Source organism: Ictalurus furcatus, chromosome 2, assembly GCF_023375685.1.
Source record: "Ictalurus furcatus strain D&B chromosome 2, Billie_1.0, whole genome shotgun sequence".
In the NCBI taxonomy this organism is placed as follows: domain Eukaryota; kingdom Metazoa; phylum Chordata; class Actinopteri; order Siluriformes; family Ictaluridae; genus Ictalurus; species Ictalurus furcatus.
In genome coordinates this window covers 26,396,066-26,419,347 of record NC_071256.1, presented here as the reverse complement: position 1 = coordinate 26,419,347, position 23,282 = coordinate 26,396,066, and the positions used below count along the sequence as shown (strand labels likewise).

At 38.1% G+C, this 23,282-nt stretch overlaps 1 protein-coding gene across 1 annotated transcript in view; it reads right to left on the bottom strand.

The window, feature by feature from the left end:
* tbc1d16 (TBC1 domain family, member 16) overlaps window positions 1–22,499 on the bottom strand; it is a 45,036-nt gene extending 22,537 nt beyond the window's left edge. The window contains exons 1-3 of the mRNA XM_053611598.1: window positions 21,729–22,499; window positions 13,795–13,998; window positions 11,500–11,908 (exon numbers count right to left, since the gene is read on the bottom strand). Of these exons, the coding sequence (XP_053467573.1) occupies window positions 11,500–11,908; window positions 13,795–13,969 (584 nt within the window). The 5' untranslated portion in view covers window positions 13,970–13,998; window positions 21,729–22,499. The remainder of the gene's footprint in view (window positions 1–11,499; window positions 11,909–13,794; window positions 13,999–21,728) is intronic.
* Between the last annotated feature and the right edge of the window lie 783 nt (window positions 22,500–23,282).

The following is a 23,282-nucleotide window of genomic DNA, read 5'->3' as shown; positions in this document are numbered from 1 at the left end:
GCACACTGGATGCACTCAGACTCAGAGTAAATGATTCCAAGTGACATGCTCCCAGTTTCCGCTCCCCCTTAATGTCATCGGTTAAATATGAAGTTGGTTTCAGAGAGTGGAGACTTCAATGCATCTGGACATTCCTCTTTTCTTTTAATCCTCAGAGCTGACACTGAGCCCAGTGATACACGCACAGGAACACAGAGTCAAAGGGCAATGACAGGCACAGGAACACAGAATCAAAGGGCAATGAGAGAGAGGATCCAACTGTACAATTAGAGAGCAAGAGAGTGAGGGGACTGGAGAGGTGATGCGAGAGAGAGGGAGACACTTTTTTTTTTCTTTTCTATATTGATGTTTTGGCAATTATGCATGTAAACAATCATGCAAATAAAGTATTTTAGAATTGAAAAAAATTATAGAGAGAGAGAGAGAGCGGGAAAGAGAGAAAAAAATAGCGAAGAGTGACAACAAGGGGGAAGCGAAAGATAGAGGAAATAACAAAAAACTGAAGAGAGAAGTGAGAAGTGAAGGGAGAGAGAGAGAGAGAGAGAGAGACAGAGAGAGAGAGAGAGAGAGAGAGAGAGAGTGAGAGAGAAGACAAAGATCAAAGAAAAGACAAAGATAGAAAAGGGATAGGGGCAGGGGAGAGAAAGAAAAGTGAAAAGAGAGAATGGGTGAGAGAGAAAAAGAGATGACAGGAAACAAAAGAGAAAACAGAGAAACACAATTATTCAAGAAAATGAAGGTTAGAGAGAGAGCGAGAGAGCGAGAGAGAGAGTGCAAGAGCAGACAGACTGAGGTGAATAAATTAAAAAAATTCCTGAAAACAAGAAGGGGGAAAAATTAAAGCGTGAACTGGTGTTAGGGGAAGCATGAGAAATAAATGTAGCCGGGGTAGTGGCATATAATGATGAAATTATATATATATATATATATATATATATATATATATATATATATATATATATATATATATATATATATATATATATACACACACACACACACACACACACACATATATATATATATATATATATATATATATATATATATATATATATATATATATATATATATATATATATATATATATATATATATATATAAAGCCATATAGGACTTGTTCAGCATCCTAGGATTCTCAGACAAACACAGAAATCACTGGTGCTTCTCTCATGCCAGACAAACCCAGCTTTGTGATTTAATACCTGCTCTTAACCTGTCTGTAGCTCCGGACACTTCAGACTCAAAAGGGTGCACCAACTACATCACAAGTGGCCACTTGCAGCACGAGGGGAAGAACACACAACAGGGAGCAGACTGAATGAATGCAATAACCTTGTCCTTGCAGTGAGCATGAATTGCTTTTCTTTGCAATATCGCATGGCAGAGCTGAACTCGTATTCCTCTAAAGCTGCATTTGAATTGTAATCCCATAAAAAAACGTAGCATTTGAATGCATTAGAATATTAACAAGCGTGTAATTTTAGTCTGCACAAAAGACAGAACAAACTTTACCAGAAGCACATCATGAAGCACAGAAGATGAAATAAATCACAAGGCTGTACATGTCATAATCATTTTAGGAAAATAAGGTATGCTAAACATAATGTTTCATATTTGTTCTTAGTTATTTTATTCACCCATAGTAATGTTTTCTTAACACTACACTCTACATTTCACCAAGGATCCAGACGGAAATCCACCATCTTCCTCAGCTTCACACAGGAACCATTGTTTTACTCCACTTCAGCACACAGTTAGACTTCTTACTCACTCTATACTGTATACTCACTACATGCAATCACGGAGCACTTTATTAGGAACACCGGTACACATACTCATTCATGCATTTGGAATAAATGTGATCTCATTGATTTTGACGGTGGCCTGCTTGTTTGTGCCAGACAGGCTGGTTTGAGTATTTCTATAACTGCTGATCTCCTGGGATTTTCATGCACAACAGTCTCTAGAGTTTACTCAGAATGGTGCAAGAAAATAGAAACATCCAGTGAGCGGCAGTTCTACGGTCGGAAATGCCTGAACGTTCAGACTGTTCGAGCTGACAGAAAGGCTACAGTAACTCAGATAACCACTCTGTACAACTGCAGTGAGCAAAAAAGAATCTCAGAACGCATAACATGTCGAACCTTGAGGCGGATGAGCTACAACAGCAGAAGACCACGTCAGGTTCTGCATCTGTCAGCCAAGAACAGAAAGCTGAGGCTGCAGAGGGCACAGGCTCACCAAAACTGGACAGTTGAAGAGTGGAAAATGAAGCCTGCTCTGATGAATATCTAGTTCTGCTGAGGCACACAGATGATAGGGTCAGAATTTGGTACCAAGAGCATGAATCCATGAACCCAACCTGCCTTGTGTCAACAGTCCAGGCTGGTGGAGGTGGTGTAATGGTGTGGGGAATGTTTTCTTGGCACACTTGACCTGTTAATACCAATCATCCATCACTTGAATGCCACAGCCTTTTGAGTATTGTTGCTGATCTTGTGCATCGAATCATGGCCACAATTTACCATCTTCTAATGGCTACTCCAGTATGATAATGTCACAAAAAAAGTCTCATACTGGGTTCATGAACATGACAATGACTTCAATGTTCTTCAGTGGCCTTCCCAGTCACCGGATCCAATAGAACACCTTTGCGATGTGGTAGAAGGGGAGATTCACATCATGAAAGCACAACTGAAAAATCTACGTAATAAGTGTGTAATAAGCGCTAGTTGGAAGTTACTTATATGTAAGATCACTTTTAGGACACATACTATATTGATCATACGTTCATTTAAAATGGTATAAAATATGGCTAAAGGATGCAGGGTGTAACTGCAGTGTACTTCAGTAATAGGGTGGATGTAGTAGAAGTTCAGGGTGATGCACAAAGTTTGCAGGAAAGCAAGATGTTGCAGACAAAAAACCTTTATCAGGAGTGCAAGCAAAAATCGTTCTGAAGCTGTAGGACCTGAAACCATTTGATTTTCACAAGATATATAAAGATATAGACCATTCATATATGGATTTTTGTGATTTAAAAAAAAAAAAATACTCTGCATATCATTACTTCTGAAACTCATCATGCACATTACGAGTTTCATGTCTATGTACTGCTTCATCAACAGCCTAACAGCATGCTAACTACGTTTGTGAATTAACTAGCATAATTAAGTACATCATAACAAGCTGGGATATGCGAAGAAAAGAATTTCACTGTGGTGTAATGCATATGTGACAAAGGCTTCTTCTTCTTCTTCTAAAGAGAAAAATTATTAAGCAACATAAAATTTGACATGTAATGTAACAAATGAAATACATAAAAATTCAATATTATTAGTTCATAATATTTTTTTGCTCGCTCATAATGCTTAATCCACTATGCAGTAGCTGTTCTGAAAAGGAAATAGCATCAGCTAGCAATGCTTTGTAAGCAAGTTCGGCTCCTGAGCTTGACAGTCCTTTGATTTTCTATAGTCTCCAAAAGGTCTTTAAAAAACTGCATTTAATCTAATAAGATAAAATAGGGATTTCCTAAAAGGGAAGCAGCAAAGAGAAGTCAACAAGGGTGTGTTAACACCAGCACTGGAATGCAGCCCTGTCAGGGTTGCAATATTTGAGGGAGGGTGAAACAACTGCAAAAGCAAAATAAAGAGAAGGTGAGGGGACAATTCTAAAAAGTGTGAAGTAGTGGAAGTGGATCATGTGGTAATGTCTCTGTAGTGTAGTCAGCAGCTCAGTAAGGAAGAGAAGCCTGTCTCTGCTGAAGCATCCACTCAGTGCAGTCTGACTTGAACCCTGAGAAAGAGCATCTTCTCCCATGTGGCTCCCTCCTGTGGCCACTTAGAAACATTACAACACACGATCATGGGAGTAAACCAATGGTGTGCAAATCCATTTTTGTCCAAGGCTCTTAAAAAGAAAAATACCACAGAAAGTTCTTTAGAGAAATGCCATATAAGAAGTATTTTATTTACCCAATGAAGTTTACTAAAGCAGGGGTTCTTAAACTTTTTGCAGCCAGGAACTCTAACTGTAAAATACATTTCATGGAACCCTCTGAACATGATCCAATTATTCAAATTACTTTACTTTAATCATGGAAATGTGTACAATATAATTCTAGGTGTTTACTGAAGCCACAGAGCCACTGACAGGGCACATTAGGTCCAAGCAGACATTGTTTACAGGGGACTTGAGGTTTGAATTAAACTCATGCAATTCAAACGAGCAATCAAACTTTATTGAGTTTTTATTTATTTACTTTTCTTTACACTGTCCTAAAGAACCATTCAGTCTGTTATTCTTTAACCAAATGTTGTTGCCACAATAGCCTTAATCATCATTTTCCACCACAGAAAAAGATCCCTAGCGGGCATTTTTGTTTTCTCCTCCAACAAAAATGGTTAAAGAACCTTTCAAGGCACCATTATTTTTTTAAAAGAATCCTTAAAGGATGTTCGCTTTGTTCCTCACAGAAAGTAGAAACCCTTAACCACTCAAACAACTCTTGGGAAACCCTTTTCTCTTGAGGTGTTAAAATAAAACAATACAATGGTTTTAGATACAAGAGAGAATTAAATCATTTAAATTATACTCAAACATATGAATCAGTTTTTAATACTTAAAAATGTTTTTTTTAAAACTGAAAAAGACATACCTGTAATGATAATAATAATTTAATCAGAATTATTATAGTCTGTAGGGATGATCTGCTAACCTTTATGAGCTTTTCAATGCTTCACTTTAACTTATCGTAATTTCAATCAGCAGAGCTGTGGAAAATCTGACTCCAGATCAGCAGTCTCCCCCTGCAAGTGGGTTTTCCACCAGCATTCAAAAGAGTACTTCTTGATTAAAAGGGGGGTTTTAAAGGGAAATCCCGTGCTCATAGCCACATGTCATGCCTACAGCAAAAGCGCTTTTGTTCAAAGCCACTCGACACTTTAATGTGGCACCAGGAGTGACCTCAGGAAATCTCGGACCTGACATTACTCAGTTCAAAAGTTTCCTGTGACAGCTGTGATGGGTTGTAACTTGCCAGCAGGCATGATTGTTATCTTTGTCTGTTTTTCAAGAAGGCAAATCGGAAAGTGCTTCAACTAACCTTGAAATGACTCCAAAACTCAAAGGTCAACTTGAGACTTTACAAATGCTGAGCAGTCAGACACCAGGACAGTCATCAGGATTACACAAAGAGCAAGAGAAATACATTTTAAAGTCACACATCCAGTTGTAATCAAAATTATTAAACCTCCATTGCAAATCAGGTTTATTGTCAAAATTTTACACACTTTCAGCTGTTTGCAATGAACAACTCAAAAAAAAGCAGTTGAAATAGTTCAACACAACGAATGATTCAAATTCAACTGAATATGCAACTTGTAATGATTTGTCTAGTTTCAAAATTATTCAGCCCCTTCATGGCAAGCATCTTTAGTACTCAGTAGAGCACCCTTTAGCTTCTGGCAGCGTTCCTGAGGAATCTTAACCCATTCCTCATGAGCAATTGCCTCCAGTTCAGTAATATTCTTGGGTTTGCGTGCTGCAACCACCTTCTTCAAATCCCACCAGAGATTTTCTATGGGTTCAAGTCAGGTGACTGTGATGGCCCTGTAGAATCTTCCAGGACTTCTTCTGCAAACAAGCCTTGGTGGAATTTGAGGTATGCTTGGGATCATTGACCTGTTGGAAGGTCCAGTGACGTCCAAGCTTCAGCTTCCTCACAGACGGCATGATGTTTTCTCCTAGGATTTCATGATACTTCACTAAATTCATCTTGCCTTCCACACACCGCAGGTTTCCAGTGCCAGAGGATGCAAAGCAGCCCCAGAACATCACCGAGCCACCACCATGCTTGACTATGGACAGAGTGTTCTTTCTTCATTCTTCTTCCTCCAGACATACTGTTGATCCATCGTGCTGAAAAGTTCCAGATTTGTTTCATTGCTCCGCAGAACAGAATCCCAAAATGTCTGTCGCTTATTTATATGATTTTGAGCCGACTTTTCTTGTGCTTTTGGGTCAGTAGTGATGTACAACTTGGAGTACTGGCATGCAAACCTTCTGTGTTTAGTACATGCCTTACTGTGCTCACTGAAACCTCAGTGCCTGTTGTACCAAATCTTGCTGAAGGTCTTTTGCAGTCACTCGAGGGTTTTTCACAACCTGCCTTCTTCCTTTCTCTGCCCTGTCCAGATATTTCATTTATTTTCTGCCCCTAGCCAATTCAGGTATTTCTTAAATTTTCTGCCCCTAGCCAGTTCATGTGTTCCAGCTCAAGCACACCTGGTGCAACTAATGAAGGGCTTGAGATAACACCTGTTTTGCATATTTGTGCTGTTGTGAGGGATTCTATTCAGGGGGTTGAATAATTTTGAATCTGGAGAAATCATTATGAGTTGCATGTTCAGTTGAATTTGGGGAAACCAAGTGAAGCATTCGTTGTGTTGAACTATTTCAATAGCTTTTGTTTGATTTGTTCATTGAAAACAGCTGAAAGTCTGTAAATTTTGACAATAAACCTGATTTGCAATGGGGGTTGAATAATTTTGATTGCAACTGTAGATATATAGAAAGACAATCAAGCATGACTCACTAAAGTCCTCAATCATCACCAAGTTATAGTTTCAACTAACAGCCAAGTACTCATAGCCCTGTTCTCATTACATAGGAGGTTTGGATTATGGGCTCATACAATACTACAGCTCTTTCCACATAAAATTCACCTCTTTCCACCACTAATCTGTGCTGTAGATTGACGACACTGAACATTATTTAGTTAAACACATCTAGGACCATGAAAGGTTCTTTGGTGTGGCTGTGGCTCAGGTGGTAGAGCGGGTTGTCCACTAATCGTAGGGTTGGATTCCCGGCCCACATGATTCCACAAGTGTCCTTGGGCAAGACACTGAATCCAAAGTTGCTCCTGATGGCAAGCTAGCGCCTAGCATGGCAGCTCTGCTACCATTGGTGTGTGTGTGTGTGTGTGTGTGTGTGTGTGTGTGTGTGAGAGAGAGAGAGAGAGAGAATGGGTGAATGAGAACCAGTGTAAAGCACTTTGTAGAACCGCTAAGGTTAAAAAAAAAAAAAAAGTGCTATATAAGTGCAGACCATTCACCATTTACCATTCTTTAGTTAGTCTCTCTGGAGGAAACTCCTAGAAGTTCTATATATAACCTTGCTTTAGATTTCAGGGATAGTTCCAAGCAGAACCACTTTAAATCCAAATGTGGAACCCATCCAAATGTGCCTTGAGGAAAAGTATTCCACAAACTATTTGAATTAACAAGTTAACATTAAAACAAACCAGTGGCTTAAAGACATCCTGAAATTAAAACTGGCATTTTTATTTTACATTGTTAGCTCATGCTCCTTTTTTTTGTCTTAAAGGACAAATTTCATCTTTGTAAACTTCCACTAAAATGCAGCAATTTTTGCCTGCTCTAAACATCATCTAAATTTTGACGGTACATTGCAGAAGAGTTTGTTCACGCGCCAATATGAAATGCAGTCTAGCGTGTCTCCATGTTTCAATGTTTCACAAGCCAATTGAATCCTGATGGATAACATTAAAATCCTGCCAATACTATGGATTTAAATTTGTGCCAAAATATTGAACATAACTTTTCAAGAAACAAACAAAATTAAAGCTGCAAGCAGCATTTAACAGGGACAAGCACCAAAGGCACAGCAAGCCCAATGTGGAGCCCAAAGAACATGAAGAGGAGAAATAGAATGTACATGAATGAATAAAAGACAGGTTTCAGAAGCACAGTTGAGAATAAGATTGAACAGGAAATTAACAGAACAGAGGGATTGATTTGCATGCCAAGAGGTTGAAAGGTTAGTGCAATGCTGAGCCATAAAAGAAAGGAACTGAAAGACACAACATTACACGAACGTTTAAGAACTTGTACCACACAGGAATCAAACCCAGGACCTTTAGAATTTATGCTTGTCATTTATCACAGTGCGCCACACATGTAATGACACCAAAAAAAACAATTTTGGACAATGTTTTCAAAAGTTATGCATTTTTACAAAAAAAAAAAAAAAAAAAAAAACACCTACAAATTTCAAAATGGCGGACAGGCGCTTCTTACAATTCTGGCAAAATTGGGATCCACGGATTCGCAATGACCCAATGAGTCCGTAGACGCCAAGATCGTAATTTTCTGACAACATATTCATAAGTTATAAGCAAAAAGATTCATTTTTCAAATCTCATGACCTGTAGGTGGCGCTGTTCTCAAATCTGGCACAGACCCTCAGATCATGCTGCTTATGAAAGGTACCAAGTTTCGTTACGATGGATCAAAGTATGGCCGAGATACAGCGTCTGATCCAATTTTGGGTCAACATCATTAAATTGGCGAAGTCATAACTTTTGAACAAATATGAATAACAATATTAATATTGATAAATATGAAAAATCAATCGTGGTCATATCTGAATGTGCCAAATTTCATCATTTTTCTACTTGCAGTTCATAGGGTTGCCATAGAGTCCCAGTGTGGAATAAGAAGAAGAAGAACAAGAAGAAGAAAATTAACAGATACAATAGGGGCTGCAGCCCCTTCTGGGCGTGGCCCCTTAATACACAATGGGTAAGAAGAAAACACTCTGAAAATGAAAAGAGTGAACTCGGTGGCAAAAATGTAACATGGGCTTCAAATAAACGGCGTTCTTTGTTAACAGTTTTCTGTGCTTCATTTTCACTATGAATGCGCTGCCAGAGTTTTCGTTTATGCTCCATTCCAGCGTACATTCTCCATTCTGGCACAAATCTCACATGTGGGCGGGTTTAACATTCATTCATAAACCATGATTAGAGAAAATGAAGCACAGAATACTGTTAACAAAGAACGCTGTTTATTTGAAGACCATGTTAACTTTTTGCCACAGAGTTCACTGTTTTTAGTTTCAGAGTGTTTTTCTTCTCTTCTTTCTCATTGTATATTTTTGTTCATTTCTTGAAAAGTTACGTTCAATACTTTTGGCACAAATTTAATTCCATACTTGTCCAAGTGAAAAGGGAAAATTCTGGTATGACTGTGTAATGTGCCCCATTGAAAAAAACTCACAAAAAATAAAATCAACTGAAATTTTAATTACATTTCCTTTTCAAGTGGTCTTTAATTGTGTCTCAGTCCCATTGAAGTGGTTTAGTGATCAGATTTAAATGTTTTAAATGGGTGCATTTACACCTGTAATTTTATATGAAGAATCCCTGCAAATTGTATAATTTGTACATATTTTATGGAAAGAAAAAAAAAAGAAGACGACCAAACCCATTAGCTAATGCTATTTAAATGTAAATCCAATGCTTTTGTTAATAACCACCAGAGGGCAAAACAATAAATAGAGCCTAATCGGTATGCTTGACTGCCCTCAAGAACCAGTTTCAGACTACTTCAGTCACTTTATAGACAACAAAAAGCTATTATATATCTCAGTCCATGTAGCCCTTGAGGAATTCATGTCACAATAATGGTGCATGCACACTATACACTTAGCAACACACAAGCTAAGACAGGAGGTCAGTACACCATGGACATTATGTGTGAGAGTGAGAGCATGACTGAGATGTAATATACGAGCAACCTGCTGAGTAACATGAACCCTGCTAAGCTGCCATGAATTATGGATAAGTGCTGTGCGGCTTCTGTTACTGCGTGCACTGCTGACCTGACCCTCTCCGGCACACAGCTGGAAAAAGTGACAACTTTACCAACACTGTTTATGTTATTTCTCCTGGAATGTCATTTGAAATGTGTAGGGAAAAAATAAAGTTATTATAAAAGGTTTCAAGTAGAATTATGGATCATGTTGTACATTCCCTTCGTAAAATTCACCTCGCGCACAGTATATAACATTTTCTGCTCTTATCAGCACCTTAAACATTACTGGCTGGTAAAGGAATCATAAATGAACAGATATCAGTCTTGTATATCTGCTTTGCACTCTCGTCAGATCCAGATCTAAAAAGCATTTAAAAATGACAAATTATATGATTTCTTTTTTTTACTTTAGGCCATAACTGTTACTTTAATTGGCCCTGGTGAGTGAGAGGAAAGGAAGTGTGCATGTCTCAGTACTCACAGGACGAATACCATTTTTAATGAATACAGCTGCTCTATCTAATCTTTCTAATCTATCTAATCTCATCTGTGCTTGGTACAATAAATATAGTATTAGTGTATGACAGACGTATTAAGGCCCACTTCCCAATTTTTGGAGAACTGGCACACCCCTGACCAGCACAAGGGAGTAAAGAATTTTTTTTTTAATTATTTATTTATTATTATTTTATTTTTTTTAAGAGAAGAGGCCAAAATATTATTACTGAAATGAGGGGAAGGGGTAACCAGAGAGTGTCAGTTAACATCAAAAAGTTAAAAACAGTTTTATGTCTTGCTAAGATTTGCATGAAATATATCAATAAGCAGCCAACATTTTATTAATTATTATTTTTTTTTTTTTTAACATCTGTAGTGAACTTGTTTTTACCATCACTGTTACTGTAACTCAGTTAACCATCACAAGGCAAAGGCCTAAATAAATAAGGCTCTTCTTATTTTTTTGTGTTTTTAAAAAATATATATTTTATTAATTTTTTTAATCCCCTGGCTTTCTCTCATATTCCATCTTCGAAGAACGTACCAGCAGCTGGCGAGTGTTAGAGCTTTGCTCAAGGGTTCAACACTAAGAGGGATTTAAACTCACAACCTTTTGATTTGTAGCACTGAACCCAATAAAATGTATAAATGCTATAATGCATTTGTTTCAAGAATTATTGGCAATGTCTTAAATAATAAAAAAATAAACATTATACACGATTCAAATTTCTATTAAATGAATTAGAGAAACAATTTACCTTTTCTCTAACAAAACCTCTCTCGTTCTATATATATATATATATATATATATATATATATATATATATATATATATATATATATATATATATATATATATATATATATATATTAAATAATAGTTTTTTACCATGTAAATGAACTACACTGTTAAAAATATTTAATAGTTAAACAAACACACCATCATCCTCCAGATTCATTTCTTTGTTTTTTGATCAATTTCAATCTCTCGGTCTTTCAGAATACTTTCTCTGGGGCAAAAATATGAGGTGGCGCACATATGAAATTCCTCTGCGATTAATAAGCATGGGCAAAACCAAAGGGCTTTCAACACAAATGAGACAGATGGATGTTGAGATGATGGATAGAAAAGTAGTTAAAACACCACTAAAACACAATCAGGCCAATAAAATAAATAAATAACCACACCCACCATACAATGCAGTAAAACTGCCGTGAAGTGGATGCTTGAAGGGTGCCAATACTTTTGCAGTTGACAGGAAATGTTAAAACCGTAGATGTTAAAAGCAGGATGGTGTGGTATTTTATGCACAGTAACACACGGAAAAAGTACAAGCAGCTGCATGAGTTTCAGTGCTAAACCTTCTCCTCTTACCTGCTCTCATTGTCCAGGAAGACAGAGCTGGTGCTCTCGGCCAGCGCCTCGCTGACGGGCGACAGACAGAATGGCGAGGAGAACGTATCCGAGTCGGAGCCCAGTGTGCTGTCTCGGCTCACCTCGTCGGCCGACAGCTCACACGAGCCTTCGTCACCCTCTTCCTGATGCTGCAGACCTGATTCAGGGGCCTCTTCCTCATCCTCCTCTTCTTCATGCGCGGGTGGAGGGCGTGGCTGTGCCAGGCGGGCACGTCGGCGCCGTGGGTTGCGTCGCACAGGAGAGCTCTCGGGCGTGATGTAGCGCAAGGCCTCTTCGTCCTGCCTCTGAATGCGCGAGTTGGGCACCCAGGTGAGGATGAGGGTAGAGCCCAGAGTCTCGTCCTTCTCCAAGTGGACACACAGGTAACCTGCGCAAGTACAACAGAGAAAAACACTGCGTTCCATTCTGAAGTGATCATCACTATGCGATAATCCCGTACAGTTTGAACGCATTTCAGCCGCATTTCAACTTTTGTCTTGTGAAATTTGGGACTTTGATCCATTTTCATCCAACTTTATTAGAAATATAAATATTTTGCAGCTTTAACACTGTAAGCACAACGGTTTCAATTTGGCTACACAGTGTCTCCAGAAAGTATTCACCCCCTGGGGATTATTTCTCTTTTTTTGTTTTGTCGCAACATCAAATTGAAGTATATTACAACAGGACTGGTTTCTGCTCCTTTTGTGACGCTCTACAGAAATAAAATTAAAATCAACTAATTAGATGTCCTTAAAATGATGTCAAATTAAAAACATCTAAACACTGCCTTACTGAGAAGTATTCACCCCGTGAGTCAACACTTGCATTGTGTGTTGTCCTTTTGCAGTAATTACAGCTTGAGCTGTCTCAGATACGTCTCTATGGACTTTGCGCATTTAGATTTTTTCCACTCGCACTCCTTGATGCAAATATTTCTCCAACTCACCCAAATTAGACAGAGGATGTTGATGGACAGCAATTTTCAGATCCCGCCAAAGATTTTCAATTGGATTTACATCCGAGTCATTGCAAAACACAAACCTTTTTTTTCCCTCAAGCCACTACTCTGTGTTTGACTTGTGCTTTGGCTCATTGTCAAATTTTTGCCCTAGACACAGATTTTTCCTCAAGAATTCTTCCTGCTGAAAAGAGTTCTTCCTGTTGAAAAGCAACAATGCTAGAACATGATGCTACCAGCACCGTTCTTGATAGTTGGACTGGTGTTACCTGAGTGTTGGGTGGTATTTGGTCTGCACAAACACAGCTCTTTGCTTTTACACCAAACGGCTCAAAATCTTTTCCCAAATACTCTCAGATTTTGTCACATGTCTTCTAGCAATCCCCAGAGGTGCCTTTATGTTTACCTTTCTCAGAAGTAGTTTTCCTTCTGGCCACTCTCCCATAGGTTCTGGCCTCTGCATAGGTTCTCCTATTTCAGCCAGTGAGCACTACAACCCCTTCACTGTCATAAGTGGCCTCTTGGACACTTCTCTCACTGACCTTCCTGCCCATGTGCTCAATTTGGAAGGATGGGCTGATCTTTGTAGCGTCTGGGTTGTGCCAATTTTTTTTCCACATTTTTAAAATGGATTTCACACAGCTCATAGGAAGGTTCAAAGCTTTTGTCTTATTTATTTATTTATTTTATAACATTCTCCAACTTTTCTATTCCAAACAATTTCATCTCAATACCTCAAGGGCAGTTCCCTGGTCCTCATGACAGCAGGACTGAACTGAAATGCCATTTTAGCTGCGAGCTCTCGAAAAATAAATGCTAGTCATAACAGAGGTGAATACTTATCAAGTAAGCAGTTGAGATTGTTTTTAATGTTTAAATAATTCTAAGGACATATAATTAATTGAAAAATAATAAGTAATAAATAACAATTTATTTTATTTCTGTATAATTTCTTCAAAAGGAGCAGGAAAAAAAAACAACCCAATTCTCCTATACTCCAAATTATTGTTGCAATACAGCTAAAAGAAAAATAACCACTAGGGGGTGAATACATTTTGGAGGCACTACATGTGTAGTTGAGTGGAGGGCAACTGACAAATATTTTCATTTCTGAGTATATATTGGAATGAAGTCCATGTGGAAAAGTAAAGAAGGATGAATACTCATGCAAGCTGCTGTAGCGAGAGTGAACCCTAGAACCTCTACATCACGTTAAGAAAGTAGAACACACTGGCTGTTTAAAAAAGGACTAAGCTTCTGAATAATCCTTCATTTTCTGCATATTTGCTGCATGCATTAGTTGCGTGCAGTACCTGGGTGATGCTCGGGCAGGCCGGGCACGGGCTCAGCCGGGTGTACACACACGTTGTTCTTGGAGAAGATGACCTCCCCGTCCTGCATGGACCGTGACCCCGCCGAGCCCGCATTGAGGGTCAAGAGGTCAGAGGCTTTGGATGAGGCACGCCGCAGGAGCCGACCGAATGACATCTCCAGTGCCTGGCTACTGCTCCCATCCTCTGAAACATAGAAATAGAAATGTTTCAGATGAAAGTCTTTCAGTGAATTTGCAAGCAAATAGTTTCAGAAGGAGGTGAAAACAAATGATTACTGAAACACTATCCCTGGATTTTATTATACAGTGAGGGCCGAACGTTTGAGAGCACTAGTGTAAATGCTTCTATTTTGCATTAATTTCTAAATTAATACAAGTTTTAATTACAAATGATAATGATTGATGACAACTTGAGTGAAAAGTAGAATCTTTGAAATATTTACATGAATTTCAGAGTTTCTTAGTATTTGGCATGTCTCCCCTTTTTGCTTTAATAACACTGTGCACTCGAGCTAGCATGGACTCTACAAGTTTGTGCAAAAACTTGTGACCCCTTTTTGGATCAAATCCATCAGAGTGTCGTCTGAACACAAGCTTCAATAGAAGATATTAGTCATGAGGAAAACCTGACCTTTGGTACAAAAAAGTTCACATTTCAATATCACAAATTTGCTTACATTTAAACAGAGGCATAGAAATAGTGCAGAATCTTGAATATTAAATATTCAATATATTTAACATTTACTTTCTTTGTTTTAAATATTTCAAAATTCTAAAACCTGTTTATTTCCAATTTTAAATGATAAAAAAAAATCCCAGACTTCTTGCACTATATACGACAAAAAGTTTAATCTCTGAAACAAAAGTGAGCGTAAACTAGTAAACAGAGCTTAAAACATAATTACTGCATTATATATGCGGTTAAATATGAAGTCCATAATGATAATGAAGGACAACTAAAACACCTTCATGATGCGCTCCCTGAAAACCCAATCCTCTCTGGAAACACCAAATACAGTCCCTCCTAAAATATTGGAACAGCAAGGCCAATTCATTTGTTTGTGCTATACACCAAAGACCAAAGGTTTGAGATCAAAAGACGGATATGAGACAAGAGTTTAGGATTTCAGCGTTTATTTCCTGGTATTTACATCTAGATGTGTTAAACAACATAAAACACAGAACCTTTTGTATCAGACCACACCATTTTTAGGTTAGCAAAAGTATAAAAACAGATAAGTCTTGAAGTAAATTAAAGTAAATAACACTTAATATATTGGTTGCATATCTCTTGCTTGAAATAACTGCATCAAGCCTGTTGCTCACTGACGTCACCAAATTGTCAGTTCCATTTTTGTGAAGCTTTTCCAGGCTTGTACTGCAGGCACTTTCAGTTGTTTGTTTTGGGGGGTTTCTCCCTTCAGTCTCCTCTTCAGGAACTGAAGTGCATGCTTACTTGGGTTAAGGTCTGGTGATTGACTCGGCCAGTCTAAAACCTTCCCCTGATAAAGTCCTCTGTTGAGTTGGCAGTGTGTTTTGCATTATTGGCTTGCTGCACGATGAAGTTCCTTCCAATTAATTTGGATGAATTTCTTGGTAAATTGGCAAACAAAATGTTCCTGTAAACATGCTACCATCATGAGTTCCACCACCAATAAAGATTAGTGAGTCTGTTCCAGAAGCAGTCATGCAAGCCCAAACCATGACACTACCTCCACCATGTTTCACAGATGAGATTGCATGTTATGGATGGTGAGCAGATCCTTTCTTTCTCCACACTTTGGCCTCTCAATCACTTTGATGGAGGTTAATCTTGGTTCCAGAACTTTCGTGGCTCATCTCTGTATTTCTTTGTTAATTCCAATCTGGCTTTCTGATTCTTACTGCTGATGAGTGGTTTGCATCTTGCGGTTTGGCCTCTATATTTCTGCTGTCAAAGTCTTCTGCAAACGGTGGATTGCGATACCTTCACCCCTGCCCTGTGGAGGTTGTTGGTGAGGTCACTGACTGTTGTTGTGGTTTTCTTCACAGCTCTCACAATGTTTGTCATCAGCTGTTGTTTCCTTTGCCGACCCATTCGGTGTTTGCTGCTCAGTACACCAGTGGTTTCTTTCTTTTTCAGGACATTCAAAATTCTTGTACTGGCTATGCCCAATATTTGTGCAATGCCTTTAATTGATTTTTCCTCTTTTCTCAGCTTCAAAATGGCTAGCTTTTCTCCCATAGACAGCTTTCTGATCTTAATGTTGGCTTATCCTTTTTTAACAACAAATACAGTCTTCACAGGTAAAACTGACCTTTATTGTTTAAACAATCAATCTAGCAAGACATACCTGGGTAACAAGAAACACCCGTCAGTCTTATGTTCCAATATTTTTGCTGTCTACAAATTGGGTAGTCTGATACAAAATTTAACACATCTACATATAAATACCAGGAAATAAAAGCTGAAATTCCAAATTCTCTTCTCATATTCATCTTTCAATGGAGACACTGGCGTTCTGACATGGGTTATACCATTAGTCTACTTCAGCTTAAGAAAATTCTCAAAGTGAATACTTTTTCACCTCTTACTGCTAAATGATTAGCTGGAGGCCATGTAATCAGTATAACATTAATTCATAGACACAGTTTTTTAATATATTAATTTGTTGGAGAGTTCAATTCAGTGCAACAGTAAATTGACAAGCAGTAAAGGATTAGCTGAAAAATAAGAAAAAATGTGTCGTTAGGAGTCAGAGCCAAGTCTACATCCTGGACTAACAACAGGTTATCTGTAATTCACATGGAGTCACACCCTGAACAAATACACCAAAGAGTGAGAGCACACACACACACACAATCACCACCACCGTCATATAAGATGATGTAGCCGTTTAAATCTTCCAGTCCATAAATGTCAACCTGCATCCAATCTTTCAAACCAAAAATTAACACAAGGTTGAAAAACACATTTTGGCTTCCTTTTTTCAGCCCTAGAAGCAGACCGCTATTTGCTGCACGTGATGAACTTCTCCTTATCAGAAGTATACTGTAACTGTCTCCATGCTAGCTTTGTCCTTATTTGGACATGATCAGTCTAATGAAGTGATGTTTTTCAAACTCTGCCTACGTAATGCTGTCTTTCTCTCAGCTTTGTTTACCTTTCGTGATTAACTCAGCCCCATGTTTCCTGCAGTGAGAAACTGCGATAAGCTCGTCTACACAAAATGCTCTTTGTATTCATACTAAATCAGTTTTCTCATCCGAGTTTTAATCATAAATCACACTCCAGTCACATAAAGAAAAAGAACTGGGCTTGAGCCGATGTAATATTTCTGGTCAAATACTATTAACCGTTTCAGCAGTGTATTGCTACCATAATGATCATTCAGATATTACTCTTAGAGGAAAAAAAAAAAGGTTAAATCTAACACCCTGGTTATTTCCATTACAGGTTCCATGTAAAACCGAGATTTTCCTTTAGAAAAGGTCCCATATAGAACCCGTTAGAATGCTAAGAGTGTAACATGCTTGAAAGGTGATGCATTACTGAGATTCATTTTGACAGTTAATAGAGCTTCAACTAACACCATTCAAACTTTGTTGACTAAATATCATTAAAAAAAAAGTGGCTATAGAATATTTTTATTTCTAGAAACTCCAGAATGCTTAAGGGTTCTAGGTTAATCTTTCTGTGGATCCCTTATGGGATTTGAGAAATGGTTCCAGAAAGGTAGAACCAGTTTGGGAAGATAAGGACTGCTAATTATCTCTTAACGAGCCATTTTTCAAAGCGCTTATTTGCATGGCATGATTAATCATAGTATTAATCGACCATTTAAAAACACATACACTGGTGGTAAAAATTTAAATTTTGCATATCCCTGTATGTATACATTATTTATACATACATATACACATATAAACAACATACATACATACATTAAGAACAAGGGGGGTGTAAACAGGATGATTAGGGTAAATTGGTATTATTTTGTTTAAATATCTTACTTAAATATCTTAATATTTACACGTTTCCCAGAAAACAAAATAATAACAATTTTTTCACTGGTCATCCTGTTCACAAGTTTACACCCCCCGGCTCTTAATGTATCATGTTGCCTTCTTGAGCATCAGTGAATGTTTGCACCTTTTGTAACAGTTGTGTACGAGTCCCTCAGTTATCCATAGTGTGAAAAGATGGATCTCAATATCATATAGTCACTGTTGTAAAGGGGTGAAATGAGCAGGACCTGGAGGATTTTTCTGAAGAACAGTGGGCAGTTTAACTGCTCAGGACAAACAAGGGACTCATGAACAACTATCACAAAACATAAAAACAGTCGTTGATCATCCAGGTAACAACACTATTGAGAACCAAGGGTATGTGAACTTTTGAATGGGTTCATTTGTGTAAATTCAGTTATTATAGTGTCTTTATGAGCACAACTATATATCAAACTACCTAATTGTTTCCCTTTCTTCCACTTAAATAATTTAATTCTCCATAAAATGAGAGATCCACTGGGTAAAAATAAAATGAGTGGGTAGACAGTAATAGACAGAAATGCATTTAAACCTGTGTTTTGAAAAAATATTAAAGTAGCTGTAGAAGAGTACACCATGAAACGATGACACCATAACAACCCTAGCTGACATAAAAATTTACTATGCCATGTCTTCCTCCGTTTCTTCAGGTCTTCCTCCATTTCTTAAAGTCTTCCTCCATTTCTTCAGGTCCTGTATACTGTACACCGGACAGTAAGATCTCAGTAGCATGCAAATGCTATTCAAAAATGCAGTCTACTTAGGCAGCCTACAGCTGACTGGAATACAGCAGGACTGACTGGATTCCTAAATGTCCACTATAACAACAATATTGAGCATGCTGAATACTGTGACATCATATAACTGACAACTATCAGCATATGTCTACTGCCATGTGGCATGATGCCTGAAGCATGCCTGCTGTTCCAGACATGTGACTGGCTCCTCATGATAAATGGCCTACTGACCTTTGCTCTCAGAGAACAACTTTATCAGGATGTAATTACTCCATCTGTGTTTGTTTTGTGTGTGTGTGTGTGTGTGTGTGTGTGTGTGTGTGTGTTGTAGGAACAGCAATAATGCTACCATTTTAAATTGTCTTATATCTCTCAGGTCACACAGTAGGAAAAAATGGCAACTTTCAGCAAAAAACAGAAGGTAAAAAGTGCTGCAGTCAGCAGTGTGGTCCTGAAACACTACACAGAGTTGCGGTGACCCAGAGAAAACAGAAGTTAGAGTCAGCTGGCTGAAAAATGCTTAATTAATAATTTATGAGAACAGAAGCCAATAAGTGACATGACAAACATGTACCTGATTACCCTCATACGGTCAGTTCTATATCAAGCAACATGCACAAGTTGGCAAAGGCTGTATGATTACGATTTTGATATTACAATTGCAAGCACTCGATATGACAGTTAAGACTTGACTTGCACTATTATTATTTTTTAATCAAACTTTTTCCACCGACATTTGTTTGTTCACAGTAAACAGTCTAAAGGGGAACGCGAAATCCAAAATGGTCATAACTGGTAATAATATGTTGTGCAGCCCTACTTCATACCTGGGAATGAAAAAAAAAGAAAAAAAAAAAGAAAAGAAGAATTTAGAAAATCTAAATTGTATGTATAATAATAATAATAATAATAATAATAATAATACAACCCCAATACAAATATAAATACAAAAATGTTGGGACACTGTAAAATGTAAATAAAAACAAGGCAATGATTCACATAAACCCATGTTATTCACAATAGAACATAGAAAACATATCAAATGTATAAACTGGGGAAGTACGATTTTAAGGGGAAAAATGGGGCCATTTTGAATTTGATGGCTGCATCATGTCTCAAAAAAGTTGGGACAGGGCAACAAAAGGGTGGAACAGTAAGTATTACTAAAAAGAAACAGCTGGAGGTTAATTGGAAGCAGGTCAGTAACATGATTGGGTATAAAAAGAGTATTTTAGAAAGGCAGAGTCTTTCAGAAGTAAAGATGGGCAGAGGTTCACCAATCTGTAAAAAACTGCGTCTAAAATTTGTGGAACAATTTCAGAATAATGTTCTTCAATGTAAAATGGCGAAGACTATGAATATCACATCATCTACAGTACATAATATCATCAAAAGAGTCAGAGAATCTAGATAAATCTCTGTGCGCAAGGGACAAGGGTGAAAATCAATACTGCACGCCCGTTATCTTCGGGCCCTCAGGCGGCACTGCATTAAAACCAGGCATGATTCTGTAATGGAAATCACTGCATGGGCTCAGAAACACCTCCAGAACTCATTGTCTGTGAACACAGATCGTCGTGTCATCCACAAATGCTGGTTAAAGCTCTATCATACAAATAAAAAGCCATATGTGAACATGATCCAGAAACGCCGCCGTCTTCTCCGGGCCAAAGCTCATTTAAAATGGACTGAGGCAAAGTGGAAAACTGTTCTTTGGTCAGACCAATCGAAATTTTAAATTATTTTTGGAAACCACGGGTGCCGCGTCCTCTAAACTAAAGAGGACTAAAGATTTTATCAGCGCTCAGTTCAAAAGCCTGCATCTCTGCTGGTATGGGGGTGCATTAGTGCCTATGGAATGGGCAGCTTACACATCTGGAAAGGCACCATCAATGCTGAAAGGTATATACAGGTTTTAGAGCAACATGCTTCCATACAGATTGCATCCCATCTTTACTTCTGAGAGACTCTGCCTCTCTAAGATACTCTTTTTATCCCCAACAATGTTACTGACCTGCTTCCAATTAACTTAATTATTTGCAAAATGTTCCTCCAGCTGTTTCTTTTTAGTAACACTTACTTTTCCAGCCTTTTGTTGCCCCGTCCCAACTTTTTTGAGACATGTTGCGGCCATCAAATTCGAAATTGCCTTATTTTTTCCTTAAAATGGTACATTTCCTTAGTTTAAACATCTGACATGTTTTCTATGTTCTATTGTGAATAAATACAGGTTTATGAGATTTGCAAATCACTGCATTCTGGTTGTTTGTTTGTTTTTACATTTTACACAGCATCTTAACTTTTTTGAAATTGGCATTGTAATAATAATAATAATAATAATAATAATAATAATAATAATTACATTTACAGGATTTTGCAGACACCTTTATCCATGGAGTGCTTTGTCATCTTCAAAAACATAATCCTTATGCTAGTACAAATAGATTACCAATAGTTCAGTACCATGAAACTAAAACCCCGTTTTAAAACCCTGTAAAAATTAATAAAGGCCTCAGTGGTGAAGCACATGGCTTTGCTCATGTCATGCATTACTGTCATCACCTCTGGGACATTGCCATATTTCTCTCTCTCTCTCTCTCTCTCTCTCTCTCTCACACACACACACACCGTACCTTCTTATCAGACTCGGACACTTAGATGGCTTTGATCCTACTGACCAGTATGAAGTGTATAGAAATGACATGACAAGCAAAGATGTGCACAGAGTTTAGAGCAAGTCCTACATGGATTTTTGAGCCAGGAATAGATCTATGAGTTTAGAAAATCTTATAATCAGTAGTTAAAAATATACTCTTGTATAGTTATAAGGGGAATAAATGGTGCAGTTATTCACTCCATCCGCCTCTGACTGCAAGATGTGGGCTGGAGGTCGTTAGGCCTGATCAGATGTATATGATGCTCGGACATTTTTATATGATTTTATATCATTTGAGGTCAAACCTGCAGGTATTCTGTCCCGTGTCGAGGTGCAGCAGCATCACTTAGGTTATGAAAGCGCAGCATCATTAGACGGTCATGTAATAAAAGCAGACACATCATCACAGGCTGCCACCGTATGGGACGCTGTCTAGTGTCGCCTTCAAACGGTCAAAAAAAAAAGTACAAACAATCAGCGTCCAAGCCTCACCTTCAGTCCGTAAGGAAATGACGATATTCAGCGCTCGTCCATCCCGCTACTCGTCCACGTCAGCTGAATGACATTCACAGGACTGGGATAAATGTTCCTGCACGCTCCGGAGTGCGTGTGTTTATTCACAGGACTTCAGCTGGCACATTGCTGACTGCTGTCAGGGTTGCCAGATTGGGATTGCCTATTTCTAACACAAACACTGGTCAAAACCCGGACAGCTCACAAAAAATCCCAAAGTTAACATGCATAAACTTGTACCCGCCAGTCCGGAGCGTTTATAATTGCTCCAATGTGAAAAGAAAACCCAGCCATGCAGGGGGAACTGCACCCAATTTGGCAACCTACACTGTACTACACTGAAGGCCAATCCCTTAAAATTCCGCCACTTCCGGAAAAACAACCCGCTTCCTCTGAAAACTGCAGGTTTTGTTTTATCATATATTTTTTAACTACGGAGGTTTATTTGCAAGAAAATATAGAGCTGCGAACAAGAAAAAAAATTATGTTAAAATTTAATGTAATATTTAAAAATAATAATAAATTCCCGCTATTGAACCGGCCGTGACGTTTAGAGGTCACAGTTTGCAGGTGTGTGTGGTTGGTCGAATTCATCCCGACTGAACGCGTCACTCATCATCATCATCATTATCATCATCATCATCATTATTATCATCAGCAGCAACAGCACCGCGACAGAGCAGCTTCATCTTCGTCTTCAAATCCTCTTTACCCCTTCTATGTGTATACATGTGGTGCATGGTGTATATCAAAATTTTAAGCAAACTGAATAATATCATTAATTGCTAATCATGGTATTATTAATGATAGAATAGGGCTTTTTCCTGCTGAAGAAAATAGAAACCCTCAGTGAATGTGTAATGGTTATAATGGGAATTCTATTGGTTTTAATAGAAACTGTAATGGTCCCTATAGGTCTTTACTGGTAATTTGTTGACTTCTACTGGTGGCATGTCTAGTGTATACCATTAAGGACCAATAATGGTAGTGGTTTTAATGGTTAACAGCTGATGGTTTGTAATGGTGTTTGTAGTGGAAACCATTAGAATTTCTGTGATGGTTTCTATTGTTTTTTTCCACAGGAATCTTTTCTCCTCATACATTGTGCAATGCTGTTTCTCCACCACTCTTCACTATGCTGCCCAAAGTTACCCCTTCTTCCTTAGAAATTCACGAAAGGGTCAAGGTCATGGTTCTTGCGTCAGGGATAAACCTTTCCCAGTATAAATAGCCAGTGTCTCAGGTAGTCTGTCTCTTTGCTGTACTCCATGGCAGTATCTTCCTTAGTAAAGTACTGTAATCTCACTATGCTGATACATTTAATGCCTCTGTAATTCAAATATTCAAATAAAGGTTTGGGTTTGACTCAGTGCATCGTATGTTGTGTGAAATAATAGTTTCTACGCCCTACATGGACATCCATCCATCAATTTGTGGATGTATTTCAGTTTTTGACACTTATTTTAAACAAGGAATTATAAAGAAATACTCATTTCCGCTGAGGGGTACAGTGGTTACCCCAAATCAGTGTCT